The following is a 21618-nucleotide window of genomic DNA, read 5'->3' on the forward strand; positions in this document are numbered from 1 at the left end:
TCTCAAGACGCCCGATTATATGACGATGGTGAAGTTTTTGAAAACAGTTTGGAACTTGGAACTTCAGTTTCTGTCGTTACTGTGTAAATGGACATCATAAAATGTGAAACTTTTCAGAAATTTCCTGAAATATTTCTCTTTTTGCTCCTCCATTTCCCTGCTTTATTTATTTGATCACAAAAGTATTATCTCCTGTTCTTTACTCTCACATGTTTGTGTCTCCTTCCAACTTCCCACCAGCGTCTTTTTTTTTTTTTTTAATTTCATTCTACACTGTGAGACAGGACCAGGATGAGAGCGAGGGGGGTGGAAAGTGAGGGGGAGAAGGGCGGGAGGGGGGGTTGAGGGAAATGGAGGGAAGGGTTGATGAAAACAACAGATCTCTGCTCCCTAATCCTTTTGTGTCCATTGCAGCTCACCCGGCGGCCCCCCCTCCTCACCCGCTCAGCGCCGCCACCCGCCCTCAGACCCTGCTCCTGCACCGCACATATACCGCCGCGCACTCCCGACGCACAAACAACAGAGCAGAGAGTCAGACTCACGGCCCAGACAGGCGAGCAGAGGAACACACAACTCAGACTCAACTCTGCCCTCGCCCGCATCTCTGCACCGGCTCGCTCGCTTTGTTTATCTGCGCAAACATGTTTCCGTCTCGCGCCAGCGTGTCAGTGTGTGTGTATGTGTGCGCGTTGGAAAGTGCACGGCGTTGTTCTCACTTTTTTTGTGTGTGTTTTTTTTTTTTCACTCCGTAAATGTAATGAAAGCGCTGGGGAGCCAGCCGGCGTGAACACACCGCCAGTGTTTTTGTGTCGTGGTCTTGTTTACGAGCTGAGAGAGGAGCGGGGAGGGGAGGGGTGGAGTAGGGGGGGGGTGGGTCGGGGAGGGGTACCGCTGTGGTTGCCGGGGGAAGAGGAGGTTGTGTCTAATGAGGTCACACCCTGGCAACCCGTTGACTCCTCCCACTCGACCTCCTCCTCCTCCTCCACTCTCCCATCCCTCCACTTGGCCCCTGTGAGTGAGCCCACCCACTCAACCCCCCCCCCCCCTCCTCACCCTCTGACAGAGAGCTCTCCGTGGTGCTGAAAGCAGAAAAACACATTTAAAGCTCCGGTTACAGTCGAGCCGCGTGCGACGGCGGACTGCAGGAGGAGAGCGGGATTTGATTTCTTTAGAAATTGGTTTGAAATGAATTTAGAAAAAAGAAAAAAAAAAACAATCTGAGGGTAGGAGGAGGATGTGGAGAGAGGGAGAGAGGATGATGCTGTAGTGGAAGGCGGCTACAGCAGGCAGTGGGCGTGTTCTTGTTGTTGTGATCTATAGCTGGGAAGCCCAGTGTCATCTGCTTAAGCACAGATCGACTGTGCAGACCGGTGCGGCTGAGTCGGACGGAGGAAACCGGCAGGGAATGCCGTACCTGGAAACCACTTAGCTCTACCTCATCTCCACCTTCTGGAGCAGGATCGTGACATTTAAACCTCACCAGGAGAGGAAGAGGCACTCTGGGATTGAAGCATCGGAGAGACTTAGCTCTTCAACTGCAAGTGGAGTTCTTCATGTGAGCGCGCGTGAATGTGAGCGTGCGGGTGCGGTCTGTCGCTACGCTGCCATTTCCCTCCGTCTCCAGCATGTGCAGATGTGTGGAGAAGTGAAAACAGCATCTGGCTTTGAGTTTGGCAACATCTGGATTTGGGAGGGGGGCTGCATCCGCCCTTTCTGCCCAGGAGAGGGAGCATTGGGCTGGGCACCCAATGGCACGGCTCCCTTCCAGCACGCCGCTCGTCCTGGGTCACCGGGACTTCTTCTAGCGGGCCGATCACCTGGACCGTACGATGGATGGAAGTCTCTGTGGATTTAAGTGGAATCGTGCAGCGGTACTTCAGCGAAGGTCAGAGTTCATCAGCGGACAGTGGACTCGTCAGGGGAAGACAGAAGACACGTTGGTCCACAAACCAGCAAGGACACAACCCCATTGTAAGTATGCATCGCAATGTTTCTTCCACACATGTCGTGAACCACATAAGAACCCGTCGAAACTTCCCTACACACACACATGATTCACACTCCTCAACTTTCATGGAAACCTGCCACATGTGTTGCACCTGTATGAAGCGGAGCAGGTGAAGGTCAGCTTCAGCTCGGTCCACTGCCACGCACTGATGTGGGTCTGTGTGTGTGTGTGTGTGTGTGTGTACGTACACCAGCAGCAATGCTCCCCCATCACACTCCTGGCCCTGCAATCTTTTTTGACACGGTGTCTCCAGAATGTCCACGCCGGCCCTCTGCCGTGACACGGTTGCCTGGAAACAGAAACGGAGTGTCACCATCATTTAGTCTGAAAGCAAAGTGCACCTCCACGTTCATCTGTTGCAGCCGTGGTCAACTGGAGCAAGGGGTGAGGCAGGGGTGAGGCGGGGGTGAGGCGGGGCGAGAAGAAAGAGAAAACGCATCAAGTGAAGGAGCCGAGATTTGTTGGGGGGGGAGGAAAAATTGGTTGCAGAATTGACAGATTTAGACAGATGAGCAAATAACATTCCCCATCGATGAGTTGAAGGAGGACAATCCATTGTGAAAGGCCGGGTTGGGAAAAACACAGTGATAAACAAGCTGATTCCAGCGCAGAGTGCTGCTGCAGGCTTACAGGATTAAGGCAGACAGGCTTAATTCAGCTCCAACACTGTTTGAACTATGCCTTCCCACTGCTGCACATCTAACTGGTGCACCTAATTTCTCTCCAGAAACCTCAATTCGTTTCCTTTGTGCAGCCCGAGATTTTTTGGGACGGTGCCTGTGCATCAGCGATAAGACATGATAATCAGAAGAAAGAAGCCTTGACGCCACTTGACACCAGGCTCCTGTGCCCTGGTTTGAACTCTTCCTTGGAGATGGTGATTCTGTCTTTTGGCTCTTATCAGTCCTCCCTCCGCGTTTGTTGAGACCGGCGTTGTGAAGGCATCATGGGACGCGGAGCCGGCAGATAAACCCGGTGACCCAGCCGGCACGCTGGATTTATTGACAGACAGGCACAAGGTAGCAGGGATGCTGAGCGCGGCCAGACAATGGCCGGCCTCTCGGTTAGCCGTGCAATCTCCATCTGGCTGCCCTCCAAGACCCCCCTCGCTGCCCTTCCCTTCCTAAACTCACACGCACGTACACGCACGTGCAGACTCACACACACACACACACACACACAAACATACAGTTAGCACAAGCCCCCTCCCCCCTCTCTACTCACATTCGGTGCTCCTCTCACACGTAAACAAGCATGAGTCTTAGGCCGATCTGAAAACATTGACCTACATAAAAAGCGTGGACCGTCTTCTTCTGCTCCTCCAAATTCACGCGGAGCTGTTGCACATCGTGCGTGCCATGTTGCATGCAGCTGCATGAATTTTTAGGCGGATGCATCCCGCACACATGCTCGCAGGATGAATCACAGCATTAACCGCCGCCTGGGTTGTAAGTGGCAGCAGACCCCAGGATCAAACCCACTGACTTCCTTCCTCGCGATCATGGCTCTTTCTGAATAATCTTTTGATAGAAACATTCATGTCGTGAGGAGATATGCACTATTTGTGATCTCCAGAATGAGAGTGATGATCGTCAGATGTGCCGAGCCATACATCCGTCCAGCAGGACTGGTTCATTTCATCTGAGCTGAGGTGATTGGTCCCAGGAGCGCCGTTTTCACAGTCAAGCCCAACGCATATTACAACGGCGGAAGATGAAAGCTCTCGCTCGCTTTTCATTCACGGAGTTCCAGCCAGAGATTTCTGCCAGCAAATGTGCAAAACACAACTGAGAAAACGAGCAGCCGCTGCAAATTCACACTGAGACAGAAGGTTATGAGTGAGTGTAGCTCCACAGTGAGTCCATCCGCTGTAGTTACACGTCCGTGTTGCTGTCTCCGTACATGATGACAGAAGTGCTTTCGGATGCAGACTTGATCAGTACAAACCTTCTTTGGCCATGAAATCTCAAAAACAACCACCTGATACAGTATTTTCTAATTGTTTTCTATTAGATTGATGGTGTCATCACACACATTTAACCTGACGTGGTGTTGGTCTCTGTTGTGATCATTACCTTCTCTCCTCCCGTCAGAATGCAGCGGAAACACGTGAAGAATGATGAGCTCCAAAGAGGAGGAAACTCTCAGCTTTTTCCAGTATGTTGAGGAGAATGGGCTGAGAGCCTACAACGGCCTGGTAGCTCAGAACCTGGACCACGCCAGGAATGAGAAGAATCGGACATTCCTGCAGGAGAAAAACGACAAGAAGAGAAAACAGGAGGAAGCCATAAGGAGGTAAGAGCGAGCAGGGGTCAGACTTTGGGAGGTTAACGTTGATCTGGCGCGGCGTGGCGGCGTGTTTCTGCTCTGGAAGCGTGTCACCGGGTTCACTTTCTGATGATTAAATTGGGACAAGTGGCCAGAGGGTCCCTGCGGCAGGTTGCTTTATTTTGGGGTTTACAAGTGTGGACTAGCACAAGCCTGGATCTGTGGAGGATAATTAATTTTTCACTTTAAGCCCTAACTGGGACTTGTCCTTGGGCGGAGGTCACTGCTGCTCCACATTCGAGGCGGAGAAGCTTTCAGAATTAAGCGAGTAGGTCGGCACAAGTGTGTCAGGGCGAGGAGCCGAGAAAGATCTCCGCTCTGCCCAAAGTTGTTGTTCCGCTCGTTACAGTGTTTCAGACACCGGCAGAGCGCCGCCGCCGAGTCGACTGAGTTGACCGAATAAGAGGCGCACGCTCGAAACGTGACGAACACGTGGCTGCAGCGTGCTCGAGTTGTAGGATAGAAAAACTACAGCCGAGTCTCCTCAACATGCGCGAACGAGGACGGGTTTGGGAATGGGCTGGCGGGACAACACGCACATCGGCAGCTCATCCTTAGTTTGTAATGAGATGAAAGAAACTAAGCACTGTTTCTATTTATTAATTTACATTTTTTTGGTTTTTTAACAGTCATTTCACATTGGTACTGCCTGTTTTCTGAATTTTTTGAAACATGGACTTAAATTCCAAAACACACATTGTCTAGCATTGTTTTAAATGCAGCGTTTCTTCAAAATTACAACTAAGCAGAAAGAAATGATTTGTTAAAAAAAAAAATTAACATTTTTATTTCTCTTAAAGATATCTGGACAAGCCAGTTCCTGCCTTAGAAATTATATATATATATATATATATATATATATACCACACACATATATATATATCATTATCTGAATAGGACGCTACAATACTGAGTTAAAACAGAAGTAAGTCACATCAGATATTAGCTCCTTCTTTATCTTCCTCCACTTGCATCACCTGTTGGTAAAGTGTCACAAGGACAATTAACAGCAAAACTAACTGGTTCAGTTTCCTGTTCCAATAATAAAGTGAATGCGTGTTTTAATTGGAGAGCATCTGCAGCGCCAGAGAAGCACTTCTGGTTTTCCACAGTTCTTGGAAGGCTGCAGCGGCTGACGGGGAGAGATGTTGTCATCCACTGTTTTCATGGAATCTAAAAATAATTTGTTTTCTGCCAGTCAGTCCGCACAAAGTCGCTCAGCAGCTGTTGGAAGTTTGATCTGTTCATCAAATAATTACACTGATGCAATTTTGGGAGCAGATGTGATTCTTCTTAACCTATTTTTACCGGGACGCTGTGAACGCTGTCACATTGCTGTTCCGGGGTCATGCAGTGCGCAGTAGTTTTGCTTCTTCTTTTTGTTTCAGCTGCCGCTGCGACTGTCTGCAGACAGAAAGCATAATGCATGCAAAGTAACTCTCTGACAGACGTCTCCCTTTCTGTTTTCCTCATGCTGCTCCTCCCCGCCCGATGAAGCCACCTACAGTAACTATGTGAATGGGATGACGCCTGAGGACAGTGGCATCTGCTGTCCTGCTATTCCCTTCACTGTCTTGTAGCCAGAACTAAAACATTAATACACAGTCACCAGAGGAAGAGTCTAAAAAAATGCGTGTTTTTTTTGTTTTTTTTTTATAAGTAGGTCAAAGAGACGACCCATTTTACAGTAACTGAATGAGTGTGAGAACTGCGTGGCTGTATTTTTGCACATGCAGACATGCTTGTGTACGTGCATGGGCACGTACGAGGAATACATGAGCGTGTGTGGAAGGGTCAGAAAAAGCAAGTGGCCTGCGTGAGTGTGTGTGTGTGTGTGAGGGAGGAAGAGCTTGTTAGAGGAAGTGTGTTTAAGAGGTGGGGGGGTTAAAAGAAAAAAAAAAACCTGTAAGAGGGGGAGATTAAGTGTGAGCTCAGTTGCAGGAGATGTGTTCTGCCTGGTGACAGCTGGAAGAGCTATAGGCCAATCAAATCAGCACGTTGTGTTTGAGTGAGGCGGGCCTTCCTGCCCGCTGCTCGCTGCTCGCTCGCTCACCCGGTTTCTTTTATTGTGTTTCATCAGAAGAGGAAAACACAGTCACACATGCACACACACACACACTGATTTACTGAAACATACTAAAGCATATAACTCCTGCAGCCTGTCCACACCACACACACACACTAACACAAGGACACACAGTGTCATTTCCCTATATTTGCATATTCATGCAAATGCCCAACGAATCCTTTCCCCTTGTTTCACCCCCTGTTCATCAAGTAAATGCAGGCTGTTTTTCCTCTCTTTGTTTTCATCTAAATCCCTCCCTCCGTGTTTGTGTTGTTGTTGTTGTTGTTGTTCTTCTGTCACATGGTGTCACAGTCAGAGGATCGGAGCCACTTCAACAAGTCAACTCCAACTGGTCCAGGAGCACCTGTGGCCTGTCCTCCAGCCAATCACTGGGCAAACGTCCTATAAATAACCCAGCCAGTGCTACCCCAGTCACACACCAGCCATGTGTGCGTGTGTGTGTCTCTCAGCGGATACACACCAGAAACACACACCTGTGGCCGAACGATTTCAACAATAGACGTGCATTCGACATCAGACTCTCATGATCATTTCCCTTCAGGGCTGCGTCATTGTTTACGTCCATGCTGCTCCACAGGTTGCGCGCACCTTTAATTTGCCCCCGTCATGTTCAAACAAATCCCCTTTGTGCCTGTTAAGCACACATGATTAAGTTTTACGACGCGCACGTGGAGCTAGGTTTTGTTGCGCGGCTGGTAGCTGGTGTTTGTGCCTGTTGCTAGGCAAAGTTAAGCCCCAAGACCAATAAAGCGAACCTGCCGAGCACCTTCTGTTCAGCAGCTGGCCTGCAGGGAGTCGCAGTCAGCAGAGTCACACACATGGAGAGGATTGGGAGGGGGGGGGTTGTTCACGCACGCATGCAAACGCTGTGGAGGCTAACATGCAAATTGACTCCCATTCATGTCGTTTGGTTAAACATTCAAATTTCTGGCGTTAATTATCGTGGTCTCTGTTGTGCATGGAGGATTGTTTACGTCTCACATCAGATCTGGAGCGGCGGCAGACACACAGATGCACACTCCAGCCCCGTCTCTGCCATTACCAACACTCAGACATCATTAACGCTCCATTCAGGCCAATCATCCATTTATGGGGATTGATTTTGTACAGGCGGGGGGGGGGGTCCATGGTGTCATTATGTGAGGGACATCAGTCATATCAAGGGTTAAACACAAATCAATGCTTTGCTCTGCTATCAGCTGCAGCGGCACAGCAGTGCTGGCACGCTCATGATTTATGCTGATTGCACAAAAATTAAATACTGAAACACGTGCATTCACACACACACACACACACACACACACACACACACACACACACACACACACACAATAAAACCAGATTTGTGACTTGATGCGTTGCTGTCACTCATCCATTTCTTCGATATTGATGAGTCTAACAGGTTGCCCGCCTTCTGTTTCTCTCCTCTCCACCTCGTCCTCCTTCAGAACGGGTGAGGACATCGCGACCGAAGGCAAACACCTGCGTATGGGCTCCATCACCATGCCGGACCCACAGGAGCGCGTGCCCATGCCCCACCTGCACGCCATCGCCTGCGGCCAGGGCTTCTCCGTCCGCTCGCAGTCCCTCCACTCCGTGGGCGGCGGAAACGGCGGGGGCGGCGGGGAGGAGGAGGTGGGGAGCCCGACCTCGAGGAAGCAGCCCCCGCCGAAGCCCAGGAGGGATCCGGCCACCAAGCTGAGCATGTCGTCCGAGGCGGTGGACCACAGCCCCGTGTCCACCTGCCGCGGGGAGCGATGTGACGGTGAGTGGAGCTGGCACTTCACACCGAGCCGCCCGGCTAAATATAGCCGCTCTCCGCAGTGCCCTCCTCAACATTGTTTCTCCCACAATGACATGACATTCTGCTCAATACCACTCATTGACTGTGACGGGTGCAAATGGGTACAACGAGGTAATCACAGCTCTCCGCATCGCCCAGAAAGCAAACGGCAACCATCAACACGCAGTACCAAGCCACACATGGCGAGACAGACACAGTCTGAACCACATTATGCTGGTTTTTAACATTTGTGCAACACAAATTCAATTAGAGGTACATAGGACTCTGAATTGGTTTGAATGATGCACTGCTGTTGTATTTCATAACCCATTTATAACAGATGTTTTGATTGTTTTTGACTCCTATATAATATTTTTCACTTATACCAATGTCCTGAAGCTAAATCAAGTATCGTGTTCGTCAGTGCTGTTGACCAACAGGTTGTGACAGATGTTGCAGCCAGAATTTTTTGCAATCTATATGAATCTGTGGCGTTTTGTTTTCACATACTGTAAAAATCACTCTCCTGCACGTTTTTAAAAAAATATATGATTTAATATTAATCTTTAAGAGTAAACATTTTTGGTCGGGTGCACGCACAGAAACAATCAACGGCTGAAAGAAATTTACATCCACTGTATGTTTTTCTTACAAATCTTAGTCCAGTCCAGCAGGTGGAACGTTGCAGAGACGTCATATATTCAGCTGTCACCTCAGCCTGTGACTGCACCGCTAATGGAGGAGAAATCTGTCTCAAACTGACTTTTAGAAACGACTTGTGTCTGTGTAATTACAGCTTTAATTGGATTTTATTGGGGAAGTGTTTTGCATAAACGAGCGCGTCGCCTGCTCTGTTTGCAAAATGCTCAGTAATTCCAAATCAATTCTACAGGTGTTTTTCAGACTGATAATAATAATACAGTGAAACATGTATATTTGTGAGGCAGGTGCATTTGGAAGGAAAGCAACCTGCGCAGGAAGCTTTGACTCCATTTCAGTTTGGGAGCCGAGCTGTCAGTGTGATGTTTCGGGAGTCGCCCAGGCTGGCTCAGATTGGTGGGGATCTCTCTGTGTGCACACAGATCTTCCTGGGCACCACGGCAACCATCCCACAGAAACAAGACCCCCTGCAGCCCGGCCAATCGCTGCATCACCCAGCGCGCCCGGCCAATGCGGCCGCGGAGATGCTGCAGTCTGAGGCCTCGCAGCCAATCGCAGCCCGAGTGTGGGGGTGTCCCTGACGGAGGGGAGGGTTGCGTGCGCTGTAGCTGGCGTTTTAGCGGGAAGGGGAGGAGCCTGTTCGGGGAGAATTCATTCAGGAGGAGCGATTGACCTAGATTCGTTTTCCCCAGGAGGAGAGGGAGGGGGAGGGTGTTGCGGGTAAACACATCCGCTACAGGGTGAGGGGGGGGTGGGGGGGGGGGGGGGGGGGGGGCAGGAGAAGAGAAAGGACAGCGAGTAAGAGATGTTGGAAGGCGTGGATTCATCATCAGAGCTGAAACTGTTCCCTGCATCCACCATTAAAGCCTGTTAGTGTAATGCTGGATTGTACAGTAGTGGCAAAACGGCATAATTACATTATTGTGAGCACATGCACACCAACGCAGCCTCTCACACAAAGAGAGAGCGCACCGGATGCTGCTGCTGGCACATCTGGACTGAAACTAATCTTCTATTAGCACCTTATCAGCATGTGTTATTCCAGGAAAAAAAAAAAAAAAAAAAAAAAAACTCATCATATTACTGATGATATTTCACTTTTAATTAACATAATCGGCGATCACATCCGGTGGTTTAATAGGAAGCAGGGGAAATTGATCGGATTTTTTTTTTGATGCAGTTTTTCATTACGTCATGTTCTGCAAAGCTTCAGAAGTCAAACCAGACGAGCGCTTCTACAGTTTGAGTCTCCTTTTTTTGGAAAGACTGACCTCATACTCGGTGCGCTTTAAAATGTGTATGTGCCCTAATTTCCCCCTCTGAATGTGTAGGCATGAGCCGTGTGAGTGTGTGTGTGTGTGTGTGTGTGTGTGTGTGTGTGTGTGTGTGTGTGTGTGTGTGTGAGCGTGCATGTATGTAGGGATGCTGGTGAGTCATACAGTTATGGGAAGCATGCGTGTGTCTCGGCCATCTGGCCTCTGAATTATTAAAGGTGTAAAATCTGCAGTTTGGAAATTTCAGACATGGTCCAGCTCTTAGCTTCACTTATCTCCCACTGCCTGTCGGAGGAAAAAAAAAAAAAAGACCCTCCTGTCCAAACATCTCTGACCTAGAAATCAACGGCAGGCATCTCTCCGGGCTCAGACCGCTGTCAGTGAACGATCAGCGTGTTTCTGCGTCGTACAGTAGTGGTTCTATATATATATATATACGTAAGCGCAGCGAACCAAAGAGATTCACACTGCAATGCTACGTCACCACTATCAAAAAGAAGCTCCACAGTGTGTGTGACCCAGATACTCTACTCGCATACTGCTCCACTGCCGTATATGTGACCTAGAAACATGCATATTCCGTAACTATTCCCACATATCTGACTCAAGCTACTGCTCTCAGCGATATGTGATGACCTCCAACTGACCCACGGCGAGGAAGGAGGCCTTTTGGGAGTGCCGAACCTTCTCTGGATTATGATTAATCACTCGCAAAGACAAACATCAGATTCTGGATTGTGTCGTGCGGGAAGATGCGACGTGGATTCATCATACAGCTGATGAAATGACGGGACACTTCACTAAAGGCTAAACTGGGTAAAGAAAGATCATATGATTTGAAAAAGAAATGCTACTTACCCCAAAAGTGTCAAATTTCTTTTAGTTCACACACAGCCCAATTTCAACTTGCTCGGGTCGGAGCGGTGAAATAGTGCTATAAGAACCTTTAAATGTAAAGTTTTTTCTTGTGACATTGAGTGTTGGAAAATGTTCCACAATTAGTCCCAAAAATGACTAAAATCTCAACATAAAGCAGGTTTTAATCCTGCAAAAATACTGTGAAAAGTCCAAAAAACTGTGATTCTGCAAGTTTTCTCAAACTCCTCCTGACAGCATGGCTTTGAGGCTAGCTTAACAGCATCCGGGTAGCTAGCCTGAGTAAGCGTATCACCGATGCCTCAGCTCAGGTCTCAGTCATCTCAGCCCCGAGATGAAATGAGAGCAGGAAATCAGTGGAAGTTGATTCAGGTGCGTCTCATGAGCTGGATGAGAGCTGCTGTAGATGAGAAAAACGATGGTCCACAAAACACACAGAGTCCACATGACAGAACCAATATGTCAGACTGCATCAGACTGTACGATGAATCAAACATAAGGAAACTGTGATGACAAATGTAAATCTTGATGAATGATACGTTTCTGTAGTGAGACCAACGCGCTGAGTGAAACACTCAATCCGTGACTGTGGCTGTGTATTGACGGTTTGTCTCTTCGCTCTCCAGCAGCTCAAGGCTGCAGTGAGGACTGCCGGAGGGTGCCCCCACCCAAACCCCGGAGGAACCCCAACACGCAGCTCAGCGTCTCCTTCGACGAGTCCTACATCAAGAGCCACGGCGGCGGCGGCAGCAGGGTCTGCCCCTCCAAGCCCCTCCATCACGTGGGCTCCCCCTGCGAGCACAACCCCTCGCCGCCGCAGAGCGACGACAGCCCCACGGACGACTGCGAGGACGAGCCCGTCTACATCGAGATGGGCGGGATCGACGTGGGCCCGCGAGAGCCGCTGAGGAGCGAGGACGAGGAGCCGGGGAGTCGGTGTACGAGGAGATGAAGTACCCGGCTCTGGACGACATGGAGTACCGCAGCGACCCGGTGGGGTGCCGCTCGGCGTGCCCCACGCCGGCGCCGTACGACCCCGAGCCCCTCAGCCGCTGCTCCACGCCGCGGAACATCCCCCTCTGTGACATTCCCGCGCCCTTCCCCAACCTGCTCACCCACCGGCCCCCCCTGCTGGTGTTCCCGCCGGCGCCGGCGCAGTGCTCGCCCAACTCCGACGAATCCCCCCTCACGCCGTTAGATGTAGCCAAACTCCCGATGCTGGAGAACCAGTCCTACAGCAAATCCCCCACTTCCTCCAGCGAGCCGCCCTCCTCGGCCCACCTCCGCCGGGAGCTGACCGCCACGCCCACCCTCACGGTGTCCGGCCGCTCCTCGGCGCCGCCTCTCCCCTGCACGCTCTACAAGTCCTCGTCCTCCTCCTCCTACCAGCGGAGCCACTCCGCCTGCCCGTCGCCGGTCAGCATGGGCCGCTGCCTCACCCCCCTCAGCCTCATGCGGACGCCCCCCTTCGACGCCCCCATGCCGTTCCCCGGCGGGCTGCCGCGCAGCGCCTCCGCCACCCCGCACGGCAAGGGCTCGCCGCCCCAGGACGGCGTGGGACGGCTTCACGGCTCGATGCAGAACGTGTCGTCGGGGCGCTCGCGGACCCCCACCAGCCCCCTGGACGAACTCACCAACCTGTTCACCACCGGCAGGAACATGCTGAAGAAGAACGCCAGCGGCAGGAAATCCAAGGAGCCCGGAGAGAGTGAGTCATTTCACACGTTTGTTTTCACATAAGGGGATTTTGTTGGGGGGGGGGGGGGCAGCAGACACCAATCCACTTAGTGGATTTCCTTATGTCTCCTTCATTCCTCAACATAATGAAACCAGTTTACCTTTTCACAGCTTCAGGGTTAAAGGTGAAAAGAAATCCAGATCGTGATTTTATCCAGTAAATTGAATCAAGCCTGGAACAGTGATTCCTCAGCGGGGGGCCTCGACCTGGGTGTCTGCGGAGCAAACATTCACGAGGGGTCACGAAGCCCTCTGGATTTCAAGGAGCATAGCATATTTCTTTAAATCTCTTAAAAATAAATGAGTTTACATTTGTTGTTTTTTTTTTTTTTTTGTTGTCACAGTTCTACTTTACTACATTAACAGTGTATCATTTATTTACGATTTGAAAGTGTCTCCAGTCGACGCACACGGCTAACTCAGGAAGTCAGCAGTGGAGAAAAAAATAGCAGCGTGATGAATGAGTCAGAAAGAACAAGAAAGAGTGCGCCAAGAGAGCGGCATCGAGGCAGTGGACCAAATTACAGCTGAATGCATCTTCTGGGCTCCAAAACCTGCTGAATGGAAGTTTGAAACTGTTCAAGCTGAAGCGACACCATCAAAACAAACACTTCACGACGGCGTGTGAATCCAAACAGTTTATCCTCAGAGAGAAGAAACACGTCGTTTCAGAATCTAACTCAGAAACACAAACCGTGTGTTCATGAGGTTCCTTCAACTTTCCTGTCGCTGTGCAGGACGTGCCGCCTCGGACAAATTTTGCGTCCCTCAAGAAAAAAACAGTGATTTAGAAATGAAAGAAGTGAATTTGTGACTGGAAGTTCACTGGTTTGAATCTCTGTTCAGTTAATCAGTTCGCAGCTGCTGCACCACACACACACCTCTGAACCACACACACATGTTCCAGGACTGTGGGAGGAAACCGCTGAACACAGAGGAAGAACGTGCAAACTTGATTGAGTTAGCAAAGTTAGTTTGACAAAATATTTTTTAAAAAATAACATGAAAATTCATAAAATATTCAAATGAAGCATCTTAATACCTGAGAGTAAACACAAATAAATGGTTTTTAGTTCCTCTAATCAGCAACAGTGTAATTCCTCTCTATTTTTGGGTTAGCAGCATTAACCCTGCTAATTTTGTGTGCAGTTCACAGAAAACATCTCTTACAGGCCCGGGTTTGCAGCATCCTCCCGTTTGCTTAATCTAGGCCCACCATGCCAAGTCTGAAACAGATCGTATGATCTAATCTGAGGGGATTAAATGCTAAAGCAGAGAGCAGGTCCCTCAAACCCACCCATGGCATTAGGCCATCAGGAGGCATTACTTTAAATATGTAAACATCATATTATTTAAATACAGATATTCATGCCTCTCTAAAAAAAAAAAAATAAAATCAGTTGAAATCAGTGCAGCTCTCAAGGAAAACAACGATACAGAGGTGCACAGAATCCCTTGAGATTATACTGAACTTGTGAATCGGTACAAACCTCAGTTATCTAGCGTTAAAATGCTCAGCTTGAATATTCTGAGTCCTCATGAAAAAGTGATGCTTGCAGGCATTAAACTTCACTAAATAATCCGCGCAGGAGTTGTTTCATAAATGCATGAAGGGCAGTATCGTTCATGTCGAGGCACGTCATGCATTATTTGAAAAGGATCGCTTGTAGATTAATATGGAATACTTAATGGCCCGGTCTGCATTTCAGACCTTCGTTTGACTCCGATGCTCCCTCCATCTCTCAGACGGAGATGCCACACCTAATGAGACCAAAATCTTTAATTAAATGCTGCCAAAACTGAGAGTTGTTCCTGTAAATCATAAATCATGAAAGAACTACAAAGAATCCACACATCCGTCAGTGCTCGTAGCAACTACAACATAGCAACAGCGGAGGGAGGAGAAATCCTTCTTTCTTATTTGCAGACTCCCTCCCCGTGGGTAACGCGGCCAATCACGGCTCGGGGCACGCCGGTCTACTGTGAAGCAATGGCCTCCTTATGGGGGGGAAAAAAAAAAAAAAACTCAAATCTACACCTGATCAGAGGAATTTCACATTCTGCTTTCTGTCCAATCAGCACGCACTTCACACTTGATCAGGCCAATCAGGCTCCAGCAGCTGGAGATAGTAGAAGTGCAGAGAATCACATTTATTCTCAGCTGATTCCTACTGTAGTGAAATCACTCCTCCTCTTGGCCTCCATACATCTGCTGTTCTGTAAAGCGCTGTATTGATGATTTGAATGTTTGAACTGATGCTTGTTTTTCAGTCTCGCCAGTGATCTCTTTTCTCCACGAGCATATGGCTTACAACGTGTTTGCACACCTTAGCTTCACATTCTATGAGCTGGGGAGACAGATCTTTTTTTTTTTTTTTTTTTTTTAATTATGCATTATTTTGCCAAACACCTGTGTATGAAATCCACATGGGGTTCATCTAACATGCATGCACCGTTTGTGTACGTTGTTCTGTGACCGGCTACAAGCACACACGGTGTAATGAGTATGGAGGTTATAGAAAGACGGAGATTATTTTTTTCTCCCCCTCTCTCTCTCTCTCTCTCTCTCTCTCTCATTCTGAGGCAATAGAGGCAGCAACAGCTAGCCTGACCCACTTACCAACTGGTTAATCACTACACACACACACACAGACACACACACACACACACACACACACACACACACACATGGCATGGATGACACATGTGGGCATGGCAGGGGATGCTTGTGCATGGTGTGTTAAACCTCATATAGAAACCATACAGAGGATGTGGAAATTGATCATGCACAGATATATTCTCTTTGTTGAAGCTGCTACGATCTATAATGTCTTTATTGAGCTCTGGATCAGTGACATACATACAGGGTTTGGCCACGTGCATTCCTTACGCGCACACACGCTGGAATACTCATCGTACGGCGATGAACAGCTCACGATGCTGCGTTTCCTGAAGAAAGGCGACAGAACTCAACACTGCTCTAATTTTGATCTTTATTATTGCATTTGACGTCGAGTTCTTTCCACTGCTCTCATGAATTCTATTTATAATGAAAGGAATCTCTATTTTTGTCAGGGTTTCAAAATTTTAAGAATCAATCAAGATTTTTCTGTTTCATCTAAATAATAATAAAAAAATAACATCAGATGAATTATTTTAAATGATTTATCATAATTTTAAAATCAAACATCTTGATTTATTTGACTTCAGCTTTACCACTTTCACTTTAGTGAGTAGTGAGTGCCACCTGGAGGACACTTGTGAGAATTGCACCCTCAAACAGGAAACGCTCACCAGATCCCTTGAAACTTGGTTAAGCATACATTTCCTGAATACTAGTCTCTCTGAATTCTTGGATAAATGTCTTAATTTCCTTGGTCATGAACTCTCCGCATCATCTTTGGGTCCAGTGAATTCCTTCCAGCTCCTCTGCAGAGTTTCACTGTTACTTTGTCAAACATTGTATCTAGTGTGTGGATGATCAATGTCTCATTGCCAATGGACGATTGACGTCTCTTCATGCATGATTTTTCTCTTGCAGCGGAGTCCAAAAGCAAGTCTCACAGTGAGTCCAAGCGAGAAGGGAAGGAGCGGCACGGCCACAGCAAGGAGTCGAAGCGGGAGTCGAAGGAGCGCCACGGCAAAGACTCGTCTCACAGGCGAGATAAAGACAAAGACCGGGACAAAGACAAGGACAGAGGCAGCAGCGGAGCAGAGTCTCTGTCCCACAGACGCAACAGCAAAGACCGCACTTGTAGCAACGTAGAAACGACGCCTGCCCGCAGAGACAGCAGGGACCAGGGCTGCAGCAGCGTGGAGCCCATCCCGGTCAGACGGGACTCCAAAGACAGAGGCTGCATTCCCTTAGAACCCGTCCCCTTAATGAGAAGAGACTCCAAGGACAGAGGGATTAGCAACGGTGACCTATTGCCACGGAGAGACAGCAAAGATCGGAGTGGAGACAGACTGCTGGACCAGCCCCCCGAGCTGCTGCCCAGGCAGGACAGCAAGGAGAGGGTGAGAAATGGAGTCGACTACCGACACGAGAGCAGGGAGAGGCTGATGGATCCGCCGCCCGAGCTCCTGCCGAGGCAGGACAGCAAAGAACGAGCCCGGAACGGCGTGGACTCCAAGCCGCCCGAGCTCCTTCCCAGACAGGAGAGCAAGGACAGATCCAGACCAGAATATCGGCACGACGGCAAAGACCACCGGCCCGATCTGCTACCCCATCAGGAGAGCAAAGACAGAGAAAGGAACGATCTAGAGCACAGACACGAAGGTAGAATAGACCAGCCGCCAGAGATCCTCCCCCGACAGGAGACCAACAGAAGCAGTAAGGACCGGGACCGTGTCGGGTCCAGCTCCGACTACAAGTACGAGGGCAGAGATCGGAACTGCCACAACGGAGACCTGCCCCCTCCTCCTCTGCCCCGGCAGGACAGCAAAGACATGAGCAAGACGGGTCTGGAGGTGCGGCGGGACAGCAAAGACCGGAGCCTGAACGGCTCGGAGCAGCATCACTACGACGCCAAGAGCGCCAAAAGCGACAGCAAAGAGCGAGGATACGGCACGCCGCGGCGAGACAGCAGAGCCAACTACAACGTGGACCAGTCCAAAGCACAAGAGAGGAACGGGCAGCACTCAACCAGCACCACGCCCACTCACCACGGCAGGTCGTCGGGTAGTCCGCCGACGACCGCGGGCACGGGGAATGGTGAGAGCAGCAAAAACATCGGCTGAGTAAACCAGTCTAACTGCCATTCTCAGGCGTTTGACTGAATTCGGCTTCTGTTTTTTCTATACGACAGCTCCGTCTAAATATGGCCGCTCGCCTTCCATGCCGGCCAATCCTTCTCCGATGGGAACTCCACAGAGGAGGGCTGCAGAGACACACCACAGTCAGGTACGAGAATCCCTCAACACCCCGGTGTCCAGGGAGAGAGGTCACTGCTCAGGTGGAGCAGGAGCGAACCGACGCAGACCCAAAGACAGAGTGTGATGTATTTGATGAAAGTAAATGAACATACCGGGTTTTCCTGTACAGAGCTGTATCTTCATCCCAGTTGTGTCTTCTGTCTCTTGAGGACTGTGTGCACACCACCTCCCTGCACCTTCCTCTTCCTGTGACCTTTGCCCTCGACCACCTTTGTCTAATTATCGCCATCAAGTGTCTAAATAATGCTACAACAACAAATATCTAACCGCATGTAAACAAATAACCTGCCAACAGTAAACATAAATGGCACCAATGGGATGTTTAAGCTTCATATAACCAAAGAAAAGCCTACTTTAAACCATAATTTCAGACTTAAACGGTCATGTTACAGTTAATTATGAGAAAATAACACATCAGAGAACTGTGACTGAAAAATACAGTGTATCAGAAAGAAAACGTGGGATTATGAAAAATTGAAAGGGAATCAAATTAAGGATAAAAATTGTGTTTTGCTTCCAACTTCAGTTCAGCATTAAACCAGAATGAACTATTTGGTGTGAAGGAAACAATGTGCATTTAGAGTTCAAACAGATTTACTTCACATAATACACCTCAAAATACACTGACTTGATGTTTTCTGCCTGCTCTGCTTGGTGACGCAGTAAATAGATTTTATACTTTCCCTTTGCTTCTCCATATATCACCTCTGTAACACCTCAAATTACACACCCACCTTTCACATCATACAAAAATCATAATCCATATATTTTATCGCTCATTTTTCCACATACGCCCATCCTATTTCTACTATGTGAAGCTCAGTCACATTAATATACTCCGTTGAACTCCTGGGGGTCAAGGGTCACGCTCAGGGACCCACACCGGTGACCTGTTGATAGAAAATGAACATAATCCCAGCATAGAGTCAATTTTAATAAAACTTTCTGGTGTAGAATGCAGTGAAGGAAGTGTTTTCTGCATGTTTTTCCAGACTCCTGACAGCTTTGAGGCTCGTCTGATAGCAACCAGCTAGTTAGCTTCATGGCAGCGTCGCTCATATCTCAGCTCGACTGTGTTGTTGTGTTGCTACTCTGAACTAATCGGTTTAAAAACATATATGTTTTCTTTGAAAATGTTAGCTTGCTTGGTGGTTTAGCAGGCCGGATTCAAGCCTCCTGCTGGCCATATTTGGCCCACAGGCCTGATGTTGGACACCCTTGTTTTATGAAAGCTTATTTATTTAGACCATGCATAAAAGGTGTGAAGCTGGGATTATGATTTGAAACCTGACAGACTGAGTGTTGAATCATTGCAGGATTATTTCCTGAACTTAATTTTTGTTTGTTTTTTCCACCTGTTCCCCCAGATGCCTCAGATGCCCTGGATATGTGGAGACACCACCATGCTGGAGCAGATCGAGAGGAAACGCACCCTCTGCATGGAGATCCGCTCGCGGCAGCACCCCCACCTGCAGAGATCCGCCGAGCGGCCGCCGCCGCCGCCGCCTTCGGACAAGAGCGAGGACCGACACCCGGAGCGGGGCCAGTGCAAGCAGGACAGCGCCGCCGTCCTCCCCAGCTGGGGCAAAGGCAGCGGGACCAAGAAGATCCGTCCTCCCCCGTATCCCACGCAGACCACCGTGTTCTGGGATACCGCCATCTGACTTTAACAACCGCCGCCTCTGCTACACAGCCCCCCCCCCCCATTCCTCCCCCTGCAGGGCCAAACCGGATCCTCACGCCGAGGACCGGAGGGAGGACGCTCGTTGATGTCAAAAGGACAAACAGTGGTTACCACAGCAATATATCTGCTCGTTCAGGTTGTCATGTTTTCTTATCATCACTGGTGATATTTGATATTTTTCTATTTCCTGTGGCTGGACTCTTGTAAAATAACTAGTAGATATTTGATGATGAATAGATATTTTCTAAATGAGATGATGGGGATCAAAAAGCAGCTTAAATTATGTACAGTAGATGTAGATGCAATCTAATATTTGTTTTTATGTTATTTTTCTTTCTAATCTAATTTTACATTTGAAAGCATAATCTATCAATACTTGTACTGTAGTAGCATAATTTTCTTATGCCCGACTTTCTCTGTGCTCGGATGCACTGAAGCGAATGGACTATTCAGCTCTGTCTATATACTTTACATTTTCACTGTCGTATTGTAAGTTGAAGGAGTTGACGTGCTTTAGATTCCAGGGCTTCTCCACACCTGGTCCAGTATGTTGTAGAATGTACAACAAGTTGGTTCGAGGGACCGAAACAGGAAACTCTGTCCGCGTGCTTGGGTTTGTATATGAAACTGTGTGGTCTCTACGTCAAAGCCCTCCCGCTCGTTTTCCGTGGGAAAACCTGCTGGCTGGCTGGAGGAGGAGTGAACTGTTTTCTAAGAAATGCTATGAGGGTGCTTTTTGGGGGAGGTAGTAAATTAGAACATAACATTATTAAACAGTATAATTTCCAAGACCGGCCAAAGCCTGTAAAAGCACGATATGGGTGTGGTTGCACTTTGGATGGTTTCAAAAAAAAAAAAAGAAATCGGGGTTAGTGGCAATAGCTGGCGAGTGCCAGCACCCTTACATTGCCATGCACACTGCGAGCACCGTGACAGTGTAAATACTTGATGCCAACGCCCAGCCCGTACAATCAACACCCGAGCTTTTAGAAGAGTTCTTAATTTTACTGCAGATTATAATAGCCATATGCACTTGCGTAAGAAATACCTGTCAAGATTATGCTTATATATTTTTTTGAAAATGTTAGGAGTAGTGAGTCGTGCCATGGACGTTTTTAATTTCAATGGCCAGGAGGCGAAGCCCTCAGGAGACCGCCCGTGTGCGACGCTCAGTCGTCTGGAATTGGTTGTCTCTGAATTCAGAGATCAAATTGTTTTAAGGACCTATGACCTATGACGCCCGGTCAAACCGACAGGGGACGCACAAGGGCCTACGAGTCAAAAAAAAAGAAAGAAAAGAAACTGCACTACCCATCATCTTCCACCACATCCAATCAGGCTGGTTACATTCATCCCCCCCGCTCTCTCCCTCTACCTCAGCCTCCCTCTCACATCAATTGGTTCTCTTTTGCACATTAAAATGCAATGTCGGCATTGCCAAAATAGCAGAGTGCAAGTGCAGTACCCCCTTTTCAGTGGGAATCAATGATGATGACCCCTCTGTGTCGTACCTGTGTGTGCGCGTGTGTGTGTGTGTGTGTGTGAGGGAGGGAGCTCTGTGTGTGTGCGTGAATGTGAGTGTGTGCCAAGCTACACTGTATGCAAGTTTGCAAGTTAAAAATGATTGTTTTAAGACATTCACTTTTCCCCATCATGACGTTTGGTGGGAGGAGGTTGGAAATGTAATAACGATGATGTACAATCTTTTTTGTGTGTATAAACGTGCACTGTGAAAAGGTAGAGAGAGCACCGCACCGTCAGTCCTCTGTCTTATTGCACTGAGTGTTCTCTTGTTTTGCGTAAGAAAAAGAAAAAAAAAAAGAGGAAAAAACATGTTTGAGGAAAACAGTACTGTATTCTGATTGTCACTTGGGTTCTGTTGAGAGAAATAAATAAATATGAACTTGAAAATTGCTATGAAGATGTTTGTCTCCTTCAAATGATTCTAATCTGGCTATGGTTCATTCTGTGTACAGTCTGCATGTTCTCCCTGTGCATGAGTGAGTTTTCGCCTGGTACTTTCTTTCTCTGCAGAATAAATAGGAAGCAGTTCGAAGCTACAAAAGGTCATAATTCCCACAGAGAAGATTAAATATGGTGAGCCGCAACGTTCAAGTTTTAAATCATTATGCTGTAGAATTTGATTAAATTCCTGATCGACACCGAGCCTCTGAAATCTCACTCATTTCCTTCAGGAAATGCCGACAACAGTAGTTTGAAATCAAGAATTTGCAAAAAAAAAAA

General features: G+C 48.4%; 1 protein-coding gene across 1 annotated transcript; it reads left to right on the forward strand.

Annotated features, from left to right (window-relative positions):
* The first annotated feature begins 1432 nt into the window (after window positions 1–1432).
* On the forward strand, window positions 1433–21197 carry nyap2b (neuronal tyrosine-phosphorylated phosphoinositide-3-kinase adaptor 2b). The gene is given in 8 exon segments (XM_030114871.1): window positions 1433–1971; window positions 4102–4303; window positions 7874–8190; window positions 11645–11941; window positions 11944–12726; window positions 16297–17469; window positions 17564–17658; window positions 19058–21197. Coding segments are annotated over 7 exon segments (3141 nt in total). The 5' UTR covers window positions 1433–1971; window positions 4102–4124; the 3' UTR covers window positions 19355–21197.
* The last annotated feature ends 421 nt before the right edge of the window (window positions 21198–21618 follow it).

Source organism: Salarias fasciatus, chromosome 18 (assembly GCF_902148845.1).
Source record: "Salarias fasciatus chromosome 18, fSalaFa1.1, whole genome shotgun sequence".
NCBI lineage: Eukaryota > Metazoa > Chordata > Actinopteri > Blenniiformes > Blenniidae > Salarias > Salarias fasciatus.